General features: G+C 57.2%; 1 protein-coding gene across 1 annotated transcript in view; it reads right to left on the bottom strand.

The window, feature by feature from the left end:
• Positions 1-17529, bottom strand: part of PDE9A (phosphodiesterase 9A) — a 92590-nt gene that overhangs the window by 58267 nt on the left and 16794 nt on the right. Inside the window, exons 2-4 of the mRNA XM_035030111.1 lie at positions 5476-5546; positions 4296-4373; positions 697-740 (exon numbers count right to left, since the gene is read on the bottom strand). Coding sequence (XP_034886002.1) covers positions 697-740; positions 4296-4373; positions 5476-5546 — 193 coding nt within the window. The remainder of the gene's footprint in view (positions 1-696; positions 741-4295; positions 4374-5475; positions 5547-17529) is intronic.

Consider the following 17529-nt stretch of genomic DNA (forward strand, 5'->3'; position numbering starts at 1 on the left):
GGACACCCAACACACAGACAAGTCTCAAAGACGTTAGGCTGAGTCAGAAAGTCAGAAAGGAGCACACGTACTATGGGCTATCTTTTATACGACGCTCTGGGAAAGACAAATCTACGGTGTCAGAAGGCGGGTCAGCTGCTGACAGAGAGCAGGGGTCGAGGGAGGGGGTTCCCTGGGCAGGGGCACAGAAGAACCTTTTCAGGTAATATAAATGTTCTGTGTCTTGATTCTGGTTAACAGTTACGGGGGCGGGGATACATTTTTCAAAGCTCATCAAAATCTACACTTAAATGGGAACATTTTATGATGCATGAATCATACATAAATAAGGGAAATAAAAGATTCAGAAGGAAATGGGTTTTAGCAAAACAACACCACCGGCTACACGAAGCATCCTGGGGGCTGGGGGCTGCAGATGGCCCACCTTGGCGGCTCACGGTCTGAGTGAGCAGGACAGGCCCTGTGTCCAGGACGACACGGGCGGAACGTCACCCAGCGCCCTCTGAGTCAGTAAGGGACAGCATGGGAGGGAGGCCCCCAAGGGGCTGTCAAGGGTGGAGTCTAAGATAGGGCTTTGGATTCTGTAACAGCACAGGGTTTTAGATTCAAACGCTTACCTAATATATATTCAATCACAGGGGCAGCCTGGAGCCTTCTTTTTTTCTTTTAATTTTAAAAATGATAGCAGGGCCTTACCAGACAATTGCTTGACGGCCACAGGTCTCACTTTGTAGGGAGTGCTGGAAGACAGAAGACAGTTCCCCTGTGAGATGCCGTCAAAGGTGTTCTTGGCGCATCTGCTGTGAGAGATAAGCCGCTCGGGATAAATTAGAATTCAGTGGATTAGGGTTATTTATCTACTTTTTTTTCTGAAATTAGTTTCTTTGGCAGTTCTGAGCTTCCTCGTTCGGAAGAACTCCAGATACTTTAAATATATCATTTAAATGATGAACTTCCTCTGTGATGTTCCTATTTGGTGAACTGAACACATTTTGTGGTCAGCACCACGGCTACTCGGGTGTGGAAGACCACTAGAACTGCTCAAGTCCACCGGGCGGACGCCCGACTGATGCGGGAGGCTCTCTGTCCCGGGCCTGGCTCGAGCTCACGGCAACTGCATCTCCCAGGTGCACGAGGGAAGACAGGGTGGGTCCCTCGGCTGAACACGCACTTGGTGAGGCCATCCCAGCGGTCCCGAGGCCCAGAGCAGATGGGAGAATGTTTGCCCCTGACACACAAGGACCTACGGCAGAGAGGGAGGGAAAGACAATGGAGCCACGGAGAAGAGGTCAAAAAGAGCAGGAATACGCAATAGCTGGTGAGAGTTTTTAAGAAAGGCTCAAGAGAGATGCCGTTTTTTACCTAGTAGTTTAGCAAAGTTTCAACAGGCAGGCTGCAGGGGCCCAGGGAGACGTGCTACTGCGTTGCTGGCCGGGGCGCGCACCCCCACGGTCCTGGGGAAGGGGCCTGGCGGGACTGGTTGACGGAAGATGTTCAGTCCTCTGACTCAGCCCATGAATTCAGGAACAAGGGTATCAGATGAAACACTGGCCCCTGGGGACACCCTCACACGTCATTTGTCCATGTCATCTGTTTGTCCGTTCGGTCGTTTGTCACGAGTGCTCTCTGGGATCAGGTACAGGTCACAGAACAGTGACCAGGACAAAATGCTCCTGTCCTCAGGGATCCGACAGTCCATGTTCAACTACACCCTGAGGATGGGTATCACCGCACTGTTTGAACGGCAGAGAGCTTTAAATTTTCAGCCCCGGTCAGCAGGGCACTGCGTATCTACTCGCTGTTCCGTGCAGTGTCAGTCCATGGTCAGAAAGGGAGATATGTGTGCAGGTGTGGACCTGAGGGGATGGTGGGCGGACTGAGCATGTTATGGACTAACAGAGAACAAGCACAGAAAATCTGGAGAGACTCCGACGTACCCCACTGCTAGCAGGGATCGATGGGGATACCTGTGGTTTAACAGGTACAGGCCACGTGGAAAACTCTGACCATTGAAAACACAAATAAAGTATAAAATAAAAACTGGACGGCAGAGTTATCCTGGATGATGGACGGACGGCTCCACGAGGGTCCCTCCCGGCACAGAGTGTCGAGATTCGCGTCCACGCCATCACCTCTCCCCTGGGAATACCCTGCTCTCACTTAGGAAAGGGCCCTGCCTCAGAAGGTCTTCTGGAAGTTGGTTACTTGGAACTAGGGGTTCATTTCCCTAGAGACTGTGTCACAATGTGTCTGGGTTCCGGCAGCTCAGGTAACACATTTTATTTATTTATTTATTTATTTAAAGATTTTATTTATTTACTTGACAGAGAGAGACACAGCGAGAGAGGGAACACAAGCAGGGGGAGTGGGAGAGGGAGAAGCAGGCTCCCCGCAGGGCAGGGAGCCTGATGTGGGACTCGATCCCAGGACCCTGGGATCATGACCTGAGCCGAAGGCAGTCGCTTAACCGACTGAGCCACCCAGGCGCCCAGGTAACACGTTTTAAATCCGTGTGGGTTTGAACACTTTCTTACATTTTCCACACTTTCCATCAGTGGCCCTCGCCCAGGGCTGCCCACTGGAATCACCTGGTGAGCCTTAAGCACTCCCTCAAAACTCCACATTGAATGGGTTCTAGCAGGGGTCTGGGCATCGGTGCCTTTGTGAAGATCTCGGGTGGTTTTAGTCCTCGGCAGGGCTGAAAGTCACTGGGTTAGCGGGACTGGTTATCCTGGAACAGACGGGACCCCCTGGCAGCGGGAACGAAGAGAACCAGAGCAGACGGGGCCGTGCTGGGGGCCGCTAGGATGTGACCTGGGAAGGGGGACGGGTGCGGGGCTGAGCAGGATGCCCCTGAGCGCACCCACCTCCCCTGGGCGGACGGTGGGAAGCAGACAGAGGCAGCAGGGAAGCCAGTGGAGGAAAAGGAGGTCCCATCAATGGAGGGGGCACAGGGTTCCCACCCAGCATCATCAGCAGCACCTGGGAGCCCAGAGAAAAGCAAGTTCTGGGGCTCAGCCCCAGAGAGACGGAGAGTCAGAACCTGGGGGCAGAGAGAGGGAGGGGGGAGGGGCAGCCTCCGCGGAGCTGGGTCGGGGGTTGGTGACCTTTGAGCGGATAGCCAGTAGCTCTGTAAAGAGAAAACGCCGAGAGGGCTTCTGGACCTCGGCACCCCTGGCATTTCGGGCAGTGAGTGTCGGTGCTGGGGCCGTCCTGCGCACAGTAGGGCCGGTAGCAACAGCCCTGGTCTCTGGCCGCCGCATGTCAGCGTGCCCCCCGTCTATGGTGGCCAGAATGTCTCCAGACGCAGCCCAGTGTCCCCTGGGGAGCAAAACCGCCCCTGCCGACAGCCTCTGGCAGGGAGTAAAGTGCTAGGCAGACACAGTTTTGCTCAGAGAGCAGGTCGCACTGTGCGCCGACGGGGCCCTGGTTGGAGTGAAACATCTGCCCTGACCTCGCGGACGTCAGGGGTGACCAGTCGCTGGAGACCTCGCTTCCGAGGCGCTGTCCGGTCGGGCCGGGGTGGGTGTGCCAGGATTTGTAAGGATCTCACCGGAGTCGTTGGGGAGCTGGTCAGCTCTGCTCCTTTCGGGGAGCCCCGAGCTGATAATCAGAGCCAGAGGGCGTGGGGCAGGAGCTTCTGATGGACGAAATTTGGGAAGACTGATGGGCACAGTTGGCGAGGGGGCCCAGTGGAGGCATCTGGGGGCACGGAGGATGCTGCCCGCCACGGACCACGGAGCCCGAGGGACGGTGTGGCTGGGAGGCTCGTGATGGCATTGTACCTCCCACGGGGTCTGTCTGGCCTTCTGCACTGAAGCCTTAGCTGTGCCCCTGCCAGGGCCTGGGGGTCCTGCACCCAGCCCTGGGTGGGGGAAATGGCTGACAGGCCGGCTTCTGGGGGCAGGGGGGAGAGCAGGCGCTCACTGCTGGGTGCTCAGGGGACCTTCTGGGGACCTACAGTGAGGGTCAGGGAACCTTTCGGAGCAGGACAGGGGCAGTCAGTGCACCGCCCTGGGGCCTGGCTCCACTGACCTCACTTGCCTTCAGGGCCTCAGTTTCCCCCTCTGTGCCTCCTCTTGTTGGGGACTCTTGTTGCGGGCAAGCCCTCAGAACGGCCCCTGAGCACACCTGCACCTGTAATTATCTTGGAAAGTGACTGGTCTGCAAAGGACCCTCCCACCCCTACCCCATCTTTGGTTTCAATTTGGATTTTCCCACAGCAGTGAACTAAGAGGACAACCGTGGAGCCCGTCCTGTGTGTGTAGAGAAGTGTTGGAGAGGCCGCCGCTTACCGTTCTGAATTGGCGGGCATGGTGGGGTCGATGGACACCATGGCGTCGTCCGCGGTCAGCAGGGAGATGGTCGTGTTCCTGGAAGACACCCCGCGTCAGTGTCCCCACGCCCGAGGGGACAACTGCATGGGTAGTTGGGGAGCTGGCTCGGCCCCAGGACATGGCCCTGCCTTTGTACACACACAGGTGGCTATGAGTAATTCCCAGTGCTCTGTCCATTCTGAAGGAAGCCACGGGCGCGGGGGAGCCTCTCCTAGGAAGCACCTTCGGGCAGGGAAGCGGAGTCTCCCCCCAACCTCTCATCCCTGGGGCCTCTGGGCGAGCGGTGTGGCCTCGACCACCTTATTTAAGCCTCTGTGGTCTCCGGGTGCGTGCATTGGGGGTGACACCCGAATCTTGGGGTGCTCTCAAGAACTGTGTCTATTTCCTAGCACAAAGCTCGAAGACGCCCAGGCTGCGGGCTGTTTCTGCAGCTACAAATTGTTGTTTGTTGCAATTCCAGAGGGCGCCTCGCCTGTCCTTCCCTGCCTGTGACACTGCTGAGGTCCTGTCCCCGTCCTCGACCCGGGTCACAGCTCCAGAGTTAGATGCCGCACCCCGGCTACCCCTGGCCATTCTACAGTCAGGGAGTGAGGATAGAAGCTGTACTCGAACAGGCTGCCGACCAGGGGAAAAGACTCTTCTGGAAGTCTGATGATTCTATGAGGGGATTACTGGCCTTTCCAACTACTTTCTGAAAATCTGTCTTCCCAAACGTTGCTCTCTGGCACCCCCCACCCCGCCACCCCCGAGATAGAAAATATCACCTGCTGGATCATCTCGGGCTGGGGGGCCAAAGCCAAAACACAACCACCCTCCTCTGTCCTTTCTTCAAAAGCAAATAAAAGGAAAAAAACCCCATTAAGACAGTGGTTTCTGCCTAATTCTGCCCAGTGGTTTCCTGCATGCACAGCGTGGGGGACAGTCCGGCAGGCTGGGGACAGGCCGTGGCCCACACCTGTGGGGTCTCACTCACTGATCAGAAAGGGCCCCCGTGTTCAAGGTGAGCCCACGGGGCCCTGGCCAACCTGTCGCCCCTCAGACCCGCGGCTCACCCTCTCTCCCAGGCACCCTCCTCTCTAGGGGAACTGGCACCCTGCTGGTGGGGGCGCCCTGCTGGGGCGCGGGCTGGACCACTCACCGGGGCAGGCCGGTGGCGATGCAGAACAAGTCCATGATGTCACTGGAGTTGCAGTACTTGCTAAAGACCACCTGCAAGACACAAGCCACAGAGCCGTGAGGGACGGGCCAGAGTTGCGTAGCGGGTTTCCATGGCGACGTCAGGGTCCCCGAGCTTTCTCTCCGGCCCAACCTGCAAGCTTATCGTAAAAAAGAGACGACGTAACCATGGGCCCAGGAATGCCACACGTATGTCTTGTCACTGAGTCCGTCCATACAAACCGAAGAGTTCCTTCATTTGTTTCCTGAAAACGGTCGCGAAGGTGACGCTCTCACCCACGAGACACACCCACCCAGGACGGCGCTGCCACATGGCTTCATGACACCCCACCGTGGGGAGTCTCCAGTGAGACCTGGGGGCCATGATGTAAAAAACAGAAGAACTTTTTATTTTTTTAAGGATTTATTTTTATTTATTTGAGAGAGAGAGCGTGCAAGTGGGGACAGGGGCAGAGGAAGAGAGAGAATCTCAAGCAGACTCCCCGCCGAGCACAGAGCCCATCATGGGGCTGGATCTCACGACCCCGACATCATGACCTGAGCCGAAATCAAGAGTCGAACGATCAACCGACTGAGCCACCCAGGCCCTCCCAAAATACCTTTTTAAAGGTCATTGGCTTAAAAAACAAAGATTGCCTTTACGGACTTCGGGGCTGAGACTGTAGGACTAAATCCAAGGGGCATCACAATGGGAAAACTCCAAAGCGAACTGGCCGTCTCCACGGTAAAAACCATCACGTGCAGGCAGGTGCACAGAGCCTGGGGGTCCAGTTCTGGGGCCGGGAGAGAAACGCGTTTGCATCAGCATCTTTGGCACAGGGGGTCCCGACAGTGCGTCTCTGCTCCAAATCCCTCCCTGGGAGGGGATTTCAAGTACAGTGAGGGCTCTGATCTCCGTGGCTGATGGGCCTGAACAATCCACACCATGGCCCCTATTTCCACCCCAGGAGAGGGTTTCCTTCCCCATTTTCCCTGGCTGACTGCCCCCTCCCCTCACCCCTGGGAAGGGCGGGCATCTTCCGGTGCCCAGAGCCCCGCTTTCTCATCTAAGGGCCTCAGGATATCCCTTTATGGGGGCAGTGACTATTCTCCCCCATACACCCAGCCTTCCTGTGACTAACACCACTTCCTGCCTGCTGTTGGCCCGGCCACACTGAGACCGAGCTGGCTCGCCTTCTCTCCACCGTATCCACACGTGCAGTGCTGGCGTGGTCTGCCCTGTGCACCTGGTGGCCACCGCCGTCCTGGCTCAGCCGGGATCCTGCAGCGGCCCCTGTGCCCATCCCCGCTCCTGGTCCCCCCAGCTCCCAGCCCTGGTACTCAGACCCAGTCATGCCACTTTTCTGTGCAGAGACTTTTGCTGTCCTGCGTGCCCCGCATGCCCAGCCCGTCCACCTCCTTGGCTGGGCACGTGAGGGCCGAGGACTTGTCCTCCCTTCCAGCTTCGGGCCTCGCCAGGCGCCTATCCCGCCTTCACTGTGGGCCATGGAGCCCCTCCCCGGGCCCTGGCTCGGTGCCACTCCTTCCCTTTCTGGATGCCCCTCTCCCCGCGCCTGGCCGCGGGACAGAGCCTCCCCACCCCCCTGCAGAGGAGCCTTGACTTTATCTGACCAAGTGCCAGGCCTGCATTCTCACGACAGCGCATCCCCAGTGGCCCCAGCGCAGGTCTGAGCGACATAATCGTGCCTCGGCTTTTCCAGCTGTGCCATGAGAGGTGAGGGGTGGGAGGGCTGAGGCTGGGGTCCTGGCCATTCCCCCACTGGCACGGCTCTACTTCTTTCTCAGTTGAACCTTTGACTGTGCAGGTGAAGGGCAGGGGTGGGAGGAGGAGGAGGCTTGCAGAGGGGAAGGGAGCTGCTCCCCCCGACCCCCGGCCCTGCCGAGGAGATGCTGTCGATGCTCCTCAGCTGGGGCTGCCGACTCCCAGGCCCTGGCACGAGGATTCCGAAGCCGGGGGTTTGGGCCCCTGCATCTTGTTTACCAGGCTCCCTGGATCAGCAGCTCACACCCGCACTGTGGGGTCCCTCCTGCCGGGGAGGGGTGGCTCCTCTGTGGCCCTGTGTAAGCGTCTTTGTGCGTCAAGTTTATCTTCCGTGGAATGGGCAGAACCGGGCAGCAGAGGGCTCCGTTCTCCTGTGACGCCTGCCCCAAGCCTCTGCCATATCACTACAGGCCAGCTTGGGACTCGGCTGGGGAGGACCACCTCGGACCCCAGGGAGGAGGATGCACTGCTCCGCGCTGAGGGCCAGACTCCTGGGGACCGGCTTCTGACCGCCTTGCTCGGACCGTGTCCAGACCGTAACTCTGTGGCTGAAACGCAGACAACTCCATGGGATCGCCATGCCCGTGCTCGGAGGACGAGAGTGCATGGCAGGGGACCTTACAGGGGACACAGGGCATTGGCCGTGGTCATCTGCAGCGGCTTCACCCACGTCTGTGAGTCTCTCGCCTCTGGAGGACGGAGTGCAGGGCTCGCCTTCCCAGCCTTGGAACGCAAATCCCAGAAGCTTTAAGACACGCAACCACAGGCCTCCTAGCGAGGCGAACTCGGGCGGGCCCAGCAGGCAGGCCGACGCTCTCGCCGCCCCCTGCAAATGGCCCGACCGATCCCTGCCAGGCCAGCCCTGCTCGTGAGCCAGAAGAGCCCTTCTCTGAGATTATTTCTGACAACCTGCCAGGAGACTGTGAGGAAATCTGGAATAAACAGAAGGGATGCCGCTGTGTGTCCGCTGGGAGGTCATGCGCTGTCCACCTGTAGATCGGTCTCGGGATTCCTTTCCTGCACACAAGTCTACGCTTCTTTGCTTTCTCTTCTGAGCTGGCTGTAATATCTTACTAGTTCCCTTGCTCTGCTAAGGACGACTTTGGCGTGGGGTCACTCTATCTGCGTGAGAGCCACGCTGGTACCTTAGTGAACACACCGTTGGCAGGGCCAAGCAGGGGAGAGGCAGGTGCACGGTGGCGGGTGCTCCTGGGAGGCGGCAGCTGTGCTGGGACTGTGGCATTCTCCGCCCGTGGCCCGAGAAGCCCCCAGCTTAGCTCAGGTGCTCCTGGCTCTGGGAGAGGCTTGCTCAGCCCAGGAGACCCCCAGGCCGCCTTGGCAGGAGGCCACATAGCTTTTTGTTCACATGCCGAATCACTGTGCAAGTCCTTTATCCAGCGAAGAAGTGCCAAGAACAAGTGTTGTAACATGAAACGTGGAAGGGGGACATGCAAGCAGCAAGTCAGCGGAGAAGCAAAGACTCTGTGCTTCCCCCAGCTTGAGGCAGTGAGGGTGGCTCTCCCAAGTCGGCATGGCTGAGCTGCCAGACTCTTTCATGCGGTGTGACTGGCAGCCGGGATAAGAGAGCAAGAGGAGAGAAACATGAGGATTCAGGGGCCCTCTCGCCTGCTGGACACTGACCTTGCTTCTTGTGCAGCATCGGCCCGGAAATGTCCATGGGAATTTCTGGAACCTTCCTGCTGCCCCGTAACTGCCCCAGGCTGGGGTCGGAGCCGGAGAGGACCCCGCAGGCCCCACCAGCCAGGGCACGCACCTGGCCACAGCACCTGGGCTCCCAGGTCATTCAGTGTCTACACTCGGACCAGCCTCCTTCCAAGGACAGCAGTGGCAGGAGCAGCGGGAACAGGAACGGGAAGCCCAGTGTCCATCCCCACCAGCTACGCCTTCTGCCCACCGGCTCCCCTTTCACACACCAGCCCCCCACCTTGGGGAAGACCGTGACCACTCGGAGCCCCAGCCTGCCATCTGTAAATGCTGTTAATCGCATCTGCTGTCAGGGCGGGAGGAGCGACACGGGAGGGCAGGTTTCTGAAGGCATCATGGGGGACGCGTCGCTTTAACACAAACCTGGACAGCAGCCACCTCCGTTGCCCATGGCCCTCACGGTCCCTGCGGGCTCTGGAAGCCTACACTTTGCGGGGCAAGTCTCCAGGGGGCCCTGAGTTGCCGAGCGCCCCAGATGGCTTTCTACCACATTTTGTTCGGCACCTGATTTTCTTTTCGTAGAACTTCCAATTTCCCAGCTGTGGGATTTCCAGAGCTTGAAGGAACCACCACCCCAGCTCCTCTGCTTCACTGTGTCTTGGGGAGGGAGCTACCCTTGACTCCAGAAAGGCAAACATGGAGGTGGGGGGCATCCCAAGCTCACAGCGGGACGGTCCTGCCGCCTCGTGGCACCGATCCGCAGCGGATCAAGAAAAGGAAGAGACAGGAGTATTAGAGCACACACAGGTTGACTGGGCTTTCTGGCTCTGCTCACGCTGGGACCAGCCTTGACCCCTTCCTGTTGAGCAGCCCAGGAAGGGGGACCCGGGGCTCTGGCCATGCTGGCTGGCTGGGGCACCTTCTGACAGGCGTCCTCTGGGCCTGTCCTTCCAGGTGGAGACTTAGGCATGAGATCCAGGGACAGCAGCAGCCAATCCATACCAACCAACTGGCTGTTCCGCACATTCCCTGCAGCCCCGATGGACTGCCCTGGCTCCCGGTGGCCCTGCCGGTCCTTGCGGCCTGACCTGTGACCTCTGTCCAGTACCCCATCACCTTTCTTCACGAGAAGACCTTTTATGAAGCGATTCAGAGCTGGCTGCAGTTGGGGTGAGCGCAGGGTTGTGGGAGTCCGTCCTGGGCTGACCACACTAGGTCACCCACGGGATGAGTAAGGAAGAGCAGTCCCCGGAAGAGGGGCAGAGGGAAGGCACTGGTCCCAGAGAGCCAAGGGAGGCTGTGGTGAGGGACACAGGACAGGAGAGCCAGGCCCGCCCGGGCTTCCTGGCACCCCAGAGCTGGGCCTTTCCTGGGGACTCACAGCATCCTTACACACCTCCTCACGTCCATGGGCCCCATGCAAACCTAGACCTCCTTGAATTGGCATAACAACATTTCTGTTCCCGAGTATCGAGAGCGCCTCCACCAACATGCTTAGAGAAACAGGGCCGGTGACTGCAGAGCAGACAGACGGAGGCTGCCAAGCCCATGCCCACGTGGCCTTTGGGTTAAAGAGACAGGATGGGCAGTTTCTAAAGGACAGGGTCTGACTTCTCTTCGATTCTGAGTCCAGAGGCCTCTTCCTGGAATGGGATTCTATTCACGAAGGGCCCGGTGGTCTGTGTTTTCCTTTGTCTCCCTGGACGCCCCCTTCAGAGGCTCATGGAGGGAGCAGGCAGAAGGGGGCCCCTCGAGGTTGTGCTGGTGTGTGCCAAGGGCGGGGGGATGGATGGGGTCTCCAGGCCGCAGCGCCAGCTCCAGGCAATGCGGAGTTTCTTGCCGTGACATCAGGCGGGCGAAGACTGGATCATCGCTCGACCAGAGCTCCTGGAGGGCACTCTGCGGTCGCCCTGCAAACCCAAGCACAGGACACAAGAGCTCCCAAGTTCCATGGAAGAGCTTTGGAGCAGGACTTTCCACGGAGAAGTGAAGCTGCGTGTCCAGCACGAAGTGTTCAATGAGGATGTGGAAGGGCGTCATTCACCACCAAGGGAGAGGAGATCCAAGTGAACGATGAGCTGCCTGGCACGTTCTGGGGCAGAGACAGGACCCCGATGTGCGCCGAGGCCAGCAGGGACACAGGGGTGCGGTGGGCGGTCCCACCTGTGCTGGACCTTTTCCAGAAGGTTCTTCCACCCACTGAGAGGGCCTCAGCCATCTGGGCTTCGGCACCCTCGGCCAGTGGCAAGCAGCCAGGGCTCCCTCGTGTCCCCCTCCCGCTTCAGGCTGTGACCTCCTACCCTGGACCACCCTTGGCTCACCCCGCCCCACTTCGTGAATCTGAAAGCTGGGGTGTGAAGGTGGACAGTAAGGAGGGACTGGCCCGGCCACATACCTCCGGTGACCAAGCCTTCAGCTCGGCAGCAGTGTGAGCCGTGTGGCCGTGGCCTGGGCCGTGACACACACAAGCTTCACGCAGCCCCTGCTCCAGCCGGGGGAGAGCGGGGCTGGTGTGCGCCCCCATTCCCGCACTCCTGGCCCTGCTCGGCTTCCGACGGTGTTAAGATAGGCCCAGCAGCGGCTTCCACCTCCACCCCAGCTCTGACCATGGGCGGCCGTGGCTGCCACGACGTGTTTCAGACGTGGAGGCCGCGGCTTGCTTTGCGGAGTCCGGAGCCTGGCGCGGCCCAGCTGCTCAGGGGATGCTGGCTGCCCTGGGGTGGGGGTGGGGGTGCCGTACTCCTCGTCTGCCTGACACTGGCTCTGATTTCTGGAGACTGCATTTACGGATGTACGTTTCTGGACTGAAATCCATGCGTGAATTCTCAAAGTAATATTTAAGGAGAGTGGTCTTAATGTCCACCGTCTGTCCTCCTTTGGTTTCTCGCTTTCCCCTTTTAAGGAGGATGACAAGCAGCTGTGGGGGCGATCAGGCGACAGCCAGGCTGGATGCACAGAAGCACCGTGACAGTGGTCTGTTATCTGGGTGTTGCAAACACAGATGACTCGTGGCTCCCTCCCTGTTTACTCATTTCGGCATCTCTTCAGCCCAGCTGTGGTAGGACCCGTCTGCCAAGGAAGTGACTCCCTCTTCGGAGCCATCAGACGCTCGGGCCGGAGGGGCAGGAGTAACAGAGCCTCACAGAGCAGAGTGGGCTGAGTGCGCCAGGCCTGCGAGCGCCCGCCGGGCCCTGTGCTCCGCGCACGTACACGGGGGGGCAGACCCCCAGCTCTGCCTCCCGCTGCAGTCTGAGGCGCCTCCTTGCTGCTGCCGGGAGCGGCATTGATGGGCTTATCAATTCTCGTGTGGATGGGCATGAAGCCAACCACCGCTAGCCGCTGGGGTTCTTGCACAGATATTGGTGGTGCCACGTCATAAAATGCTCCCCATCCTGGACAAAGAAGAGAACCAACTGGCAGTTTAGGTTTGGGCTGAGTTTTGCAGGCTGGGAAAGACAAAAACCACCGCCATCACAGAAGAAGAGATCAGCGTGTGGCTACGCCCAGGAGGGGACCAGGGACCCGGCGGGGAGGGGGTCGGTGGAGGTGCCCTCCCGAGGGAGCCGAGCATCCCAGGGATCTCCTCTGCAGGGCAGGCTACCATCTTTATCACCAGGGGGACAATCTCACGAAGCTGGCAACCCACGATGGCCCTCATCAGCCTTTGCAATCACAGAAATCATCTGCGGTACCTCTCAAAATCACGAAAAAACGATCTGTCAGACACGTCGTGCTTTAGGGGCCGGCTGTTTTCAAACACGCGCTCACGTTCATTGTCTTGCCCTTACTGTGTACACAGCCTGTCGATTTTTACTCAATTGCCTTAGCAACAGTTTTCACAGAGCTGCTTGGAACTTGGAGTGATGAATCGCAAGCAAAATTTCCCTCATTATAATTCTACGGTGTCGCCCTCCTAGTGATTTTATGTGGCTCCGGCTGAAGAGGCAGAGCCAGATCTGTGGGCACCGTACTGCTGGGGACCTTAGGGAGGAAGGGAGGAAGGGAGGGAGGTGCTTTCTTCTATCACGTTGCCCTTCCCACGGAGTGAGTGAGCTCGGCTCCTCCACGCGGGGACCCGGCTCCGTGTTCCTTCCTCTGCTTAATCAGCACTGGATGCTTCCGGGACGTTCACATCTGGCCGCCTCCGCACTACACCCGCGCTGGCTACTCCTCTCAGCCCCCTGGATGTTCTTAAATCCTGGCGTGAACACTTCACCATACTTGTATTTGCTCTTGTAATTGATGATGATGCCCATTAGTTGTAAATGTCACACGGACCTCAGAAATCTCTACCCAACCAAAACAAGGGTGCTGACTTCTGAAAATAGTCATACCGGCCTCTCAGAAAACAGGAGGAAATAAGCAAAGTGACGACGGTGGAAAAGTGATGGACAGCCCAAATCTGGAAGCAACCGGGTGCCCTTCAACGGGGAAATATGTCAAACGTGCTGCGGTCTGTCCACATCACAGAACACGGCTCAGCAATAAAAAGAAGTAAATTATCGATCCACGCACCCACTGGACGGATCTCAAGGGATTTACGTCGAGTGGATAAAAGCCAATCCCAAAAGGTTCCACACTGTATGATTCCATTTATATGACGTTCCGGAAATGACACAGTTGTAGAAATGGAGAGGAGATTAGTGTGAGCCAGGAGTTAGGGACGGGGCGGGCGGGGGCAGGAAGCAGGTGGGTGGGTCTTAAAGGGGCGGAACCGTCCATCTTGTGCCTGTGGTGTTGGCTGTGGGAACGTGCCCGTGTGATAAACTGTATAGACTCAATACACACATTCGAACAAGCACAACAAAACGGGGGAAATTTGAGTAAGCTGGTGGCTTGTCTTGCTGTCAATATCCTGGTTGTGATACCGTACTGTAATTTTGCAAGAAGTTACCATGGGGGACACGCGGTAAAGGATACATAGATGTCTCTGTGTTATTTCTTACAAGCACACGTGAATCTGCAATTACCCCCAAGCGTTTATGTGAAACAGCTCTGGCCGGGGGTGGCCAGGGGATGCCCTGCCTGGAATGTGTGTCCACACGGCCCTGGTGGAAAGCAGTTTGGCAAACATGCACCCTCTGACCCAGAATGCCATTTCCAGGAATTGCTTTTGAGGAAATACGAACAGCAAACATAATAATAAGAGCATTTATGAAGTGCCAGGCTCCATTCGGGCACTTTCCACCAGCGAGCTCCTGTTTACAGCCAGCCAAACCCCTGACCCGCGCCGCCACTCCAGAAGGAAAGATGCATGGCCGGGGAGGGTCGTGCAGAAATGGAATTAAGCTAAATATCCCACCAATGATGGAATGATTACATTTTAGGATGTCTCCATGATGGAACATTATTTTGGCATTAAAATCATGTTTTTGAAGACTCCCTAATGCTACGTTAGAGAGTACTGCTGATGTAATGCTGAGTGAAATGAGCAGGATAAAAAATTATGTAAAAGAAAGACACACACACACACACACACACGAGAGATCCCGAAATGCCTGCTGGTGCCATGGATTCTTTTCTTTTTATGTGCTCTGCATTTTTCAAATATTCGACAATGAATATGCAGGACTTTTATTTTATTTTATTTTTAAGTTTTATTTATTTATTTGAGAGAGCGAGAATGAGAGAGAGAGAGTACACGAGAGGGGGTAGGGTCAGAGGGAGAAGCAGACTCCCCGCCGAGCAGGGAGCCCGATGCGGGACTCGATCCCGGGACTCCAGGATCATGACCTGAGCCGAAGGCAGTCGCTTAACCAACTGAGCCACCCAGGCGCCCCTGCAGGACTTTTATAAGTAAGAAAAAAGTTATCTAGATCTGGAAGCTGAGGTTAGTTACTGATAAGAGGACTAGCTTATGAACATTCCCTCCTGATAGCACGCTCTACGGCACTGACATAAAATTCTTATGAGAGAGAAAACAGCCTTTACCATTTTTTATTTGGAAAGAATATTCTTTGGCATTAAGCCAAGCAGATGAGGAAATTAACCAGAGGACAAAGCCCAGAATTTAAATAGCACTCAGCAAGGGGTGGGAGAGCTGGGGGTGAGGGGGAGGCCCCAGGAGAACATCAGGGAAGTGGGGGGTCGCAGAGAGAGTGTGGGGGTGGCAGAACAGGAATCCAGAGCAAAAACGAGGTCAGGTGCCTCCTGGGACGGAGGGGGGAGGGGGTCCGTGCCTCCGGGCTGGCCACGGGTATACAGACCTACAACTGCAAGAAACCGGGGGGCTGGAGGGACCCCATGTGGCCCCGGGACCCTGGGGGAAAACCGGAAGCGGCAAACGGCAGGGGGAGGTAGGGGAGGGGGTCCCGTCCCCAGCAGGTGCTCTGAGTGCCTGGGACGCAGCCAGGCCTCGCTCCCCATGGGCCAGGATTTCCAGGTAAAGAATTTCCAAGCTCCAGACCTTATCTGAACGCCCCTGAGATCCACCCCTCTTCAAGACCCTGCTGGAGTGAGGGTTTGGTGACCAGGAAGGGTGTGGAGGCCTGGGCCTATCTCTCAGGAGGCTGCAGTGAGCCTGGGCAGGGGCCCCGAAGGGTCCGGGCCAGCAGGTGGGCTGAGAGCGGCTCAGGCGGGGAAGCCAGGGCAGACTTCTGAAGGGGCGCTGCGCTGGGGCATGGGGGCTCGGGACAGGGTCCTGGTAACCCAGATTCAGGTTTCCTTTCTTTAAGTAGCCCGACTAAAACTCCTTTAGACGTAATTACAAAGCACCCCCTCAGCTCTAATCACCTAAATATCAATGATTTGAGGGGGTACATGTTATCTTTGAGGTCAGACCCGCTCGGTTGGTACCCATGTGGCTGCCACGACCGCTGTCCTAAGACCGAGTCCTGGCCCCCAGGCACGCAGGTCTGTCTTCATCTGCCGGACTGTGTAGGCCAGGGCGCTCCTCAGGCAGCGTTTTGGGGGCCAACAGAACGAAGTGAAGCTGAGCCTGCAGCTGTCACCCCAAGCTCCCAGTTCCAACTGCGGTGCTCCCACAAGGACCCCCTCTGTTTCCATTAATTCTTTAGTGGGCACTATCAATTTGAGCTTCTAGAACAAACGGGGACTAATACATGTCACTTAATTCTTTATGTAACCTTCACATTTTAGGATGGCATGTGAGATGCTGTGTTCAGCTGCTAACACAGTGCAGATCTGAGCACGAACTCTGTGGGCCATCAGGGCAGAGGAGGCCTGGCAACGGGGACAGTTAGCTGGTGGAGGGGCTGCTCTCAGCGGGCGCCGTCTGAACCCGCAGGTCCTGCTTTGTCCGGAGACTGTGCTGTTCCAGCTGTCTCACATCCCCTGGGTCACCCCTGGCTGGCTGCTGGTGTCGTGCACTGCTCCAGGCACATGCAGGGCAGAGGGGTGAGCAGGGAGGAGTCAGAGATGTGAGTTCACTTCCACCTCTCCTCTTCCCAGCTCAACCCAGGGCAGGTTTCTTAACTGCTCCGAGGCTCTGACTCTCCTGCCAAAGGAGGAAAATGATCCCTTGCCTATGGAATGTTAGGACGGTTCATTACGACACACAGAGGGCCCGGTACACACTAAGTGCTAAGTTGTGTGGTCCCTGTGATTACGGGAGGGGTCCCTTGAAGCCCTTCTCTGGGGATGGGGATGGGAGGCTCCTCCTTGACCCCTCTAAGGCCATTTTCCCCAGCAAGAGGCATCGAGGGCACCCAGCTCTGACATCAACATGTCGGCATTCCTGTTCCGTAGAGTATGGCCAAGAGGATGTGTTCTCTTGGGAATGCTGTCACAATGCGGGCTCTATTGTTTTAACTGATATCCCTGTATTGATTATCAGCCATGTTCAACTGTACCCAAACTGCAACAAAAACTCGGGTCCTAGCAATTCAACTATGTATTAGTTACTAGAATCAGCAGGTGGGAGTTAAAAAAAAAAACCAAAAACAAACTTTGATAGGCTCAGTGATCCATGGGAACCCACTCTTGTTAGTGTTAGTTTTCTCTTCCGTTAAACATGGAAGGAAGTCTTTGGAAGATGAGGTCCCTGTGGGCAGAACTGTGGGCAGTTCCTTTGCATCCCACGGAGCACAGGATCTGTCCATCGGGGAGCACTGGTGCCCAAAATCCTTCCGTGCAGATGAGCTGAGGCTGAAGTCCGCATCTGCTGGTTTGTGTTACACGACTAATGATGCTAGTGCCACCATCATCACCTCCTCCACCAGCACCATCACCTCCTCCACCAGCTCATCACCTCCTCCACCACCAGCACCATCTCTGCCATCACCTCCTCCATCACCTCCTCCACCACCAGCACCATCTCTGCCATCACCTCCTCCACCACCTCCTCCATCACCAGCACCATCTCTGCCATCATTTCCTCCACCAGCTCCTCCACCACCTCCTCCATCACCTCCTCCACCACCAGCACCATCTCTGCCATCACCTCCTCCATCACCAGCGCCGTCTCTGCCATCACCTCCTCCATCATCTCCTCCACCACCTCCTCCACCACCAGCACCATCTCTGCCATCACCTCCTCCACCAGCACCATCTCTGCCATCACCTCCTCCACCACCTCCTCCACCACCTGCACCATCTCTGCCATCACCTCCTCCACCAGCTCCTCCACCA

The sequence above is a fragment of the Mirounga leonina genome, unplaced genomic scaffold, assembly GCF_011800145.1.
Source record: "Mirounga leonina isolate KUSES-001 unplaced genomic scaffold, KU_Mleo_1.0 Mir_353, whole genome shotgun sequence".
NCBI classification, from domain to species: domain Eukaryota; kingdom Metazoa; phylum Chordata; class Mammalia; order Carnivora; family Phocidae; genus Mirounga; species Mirounga leonina.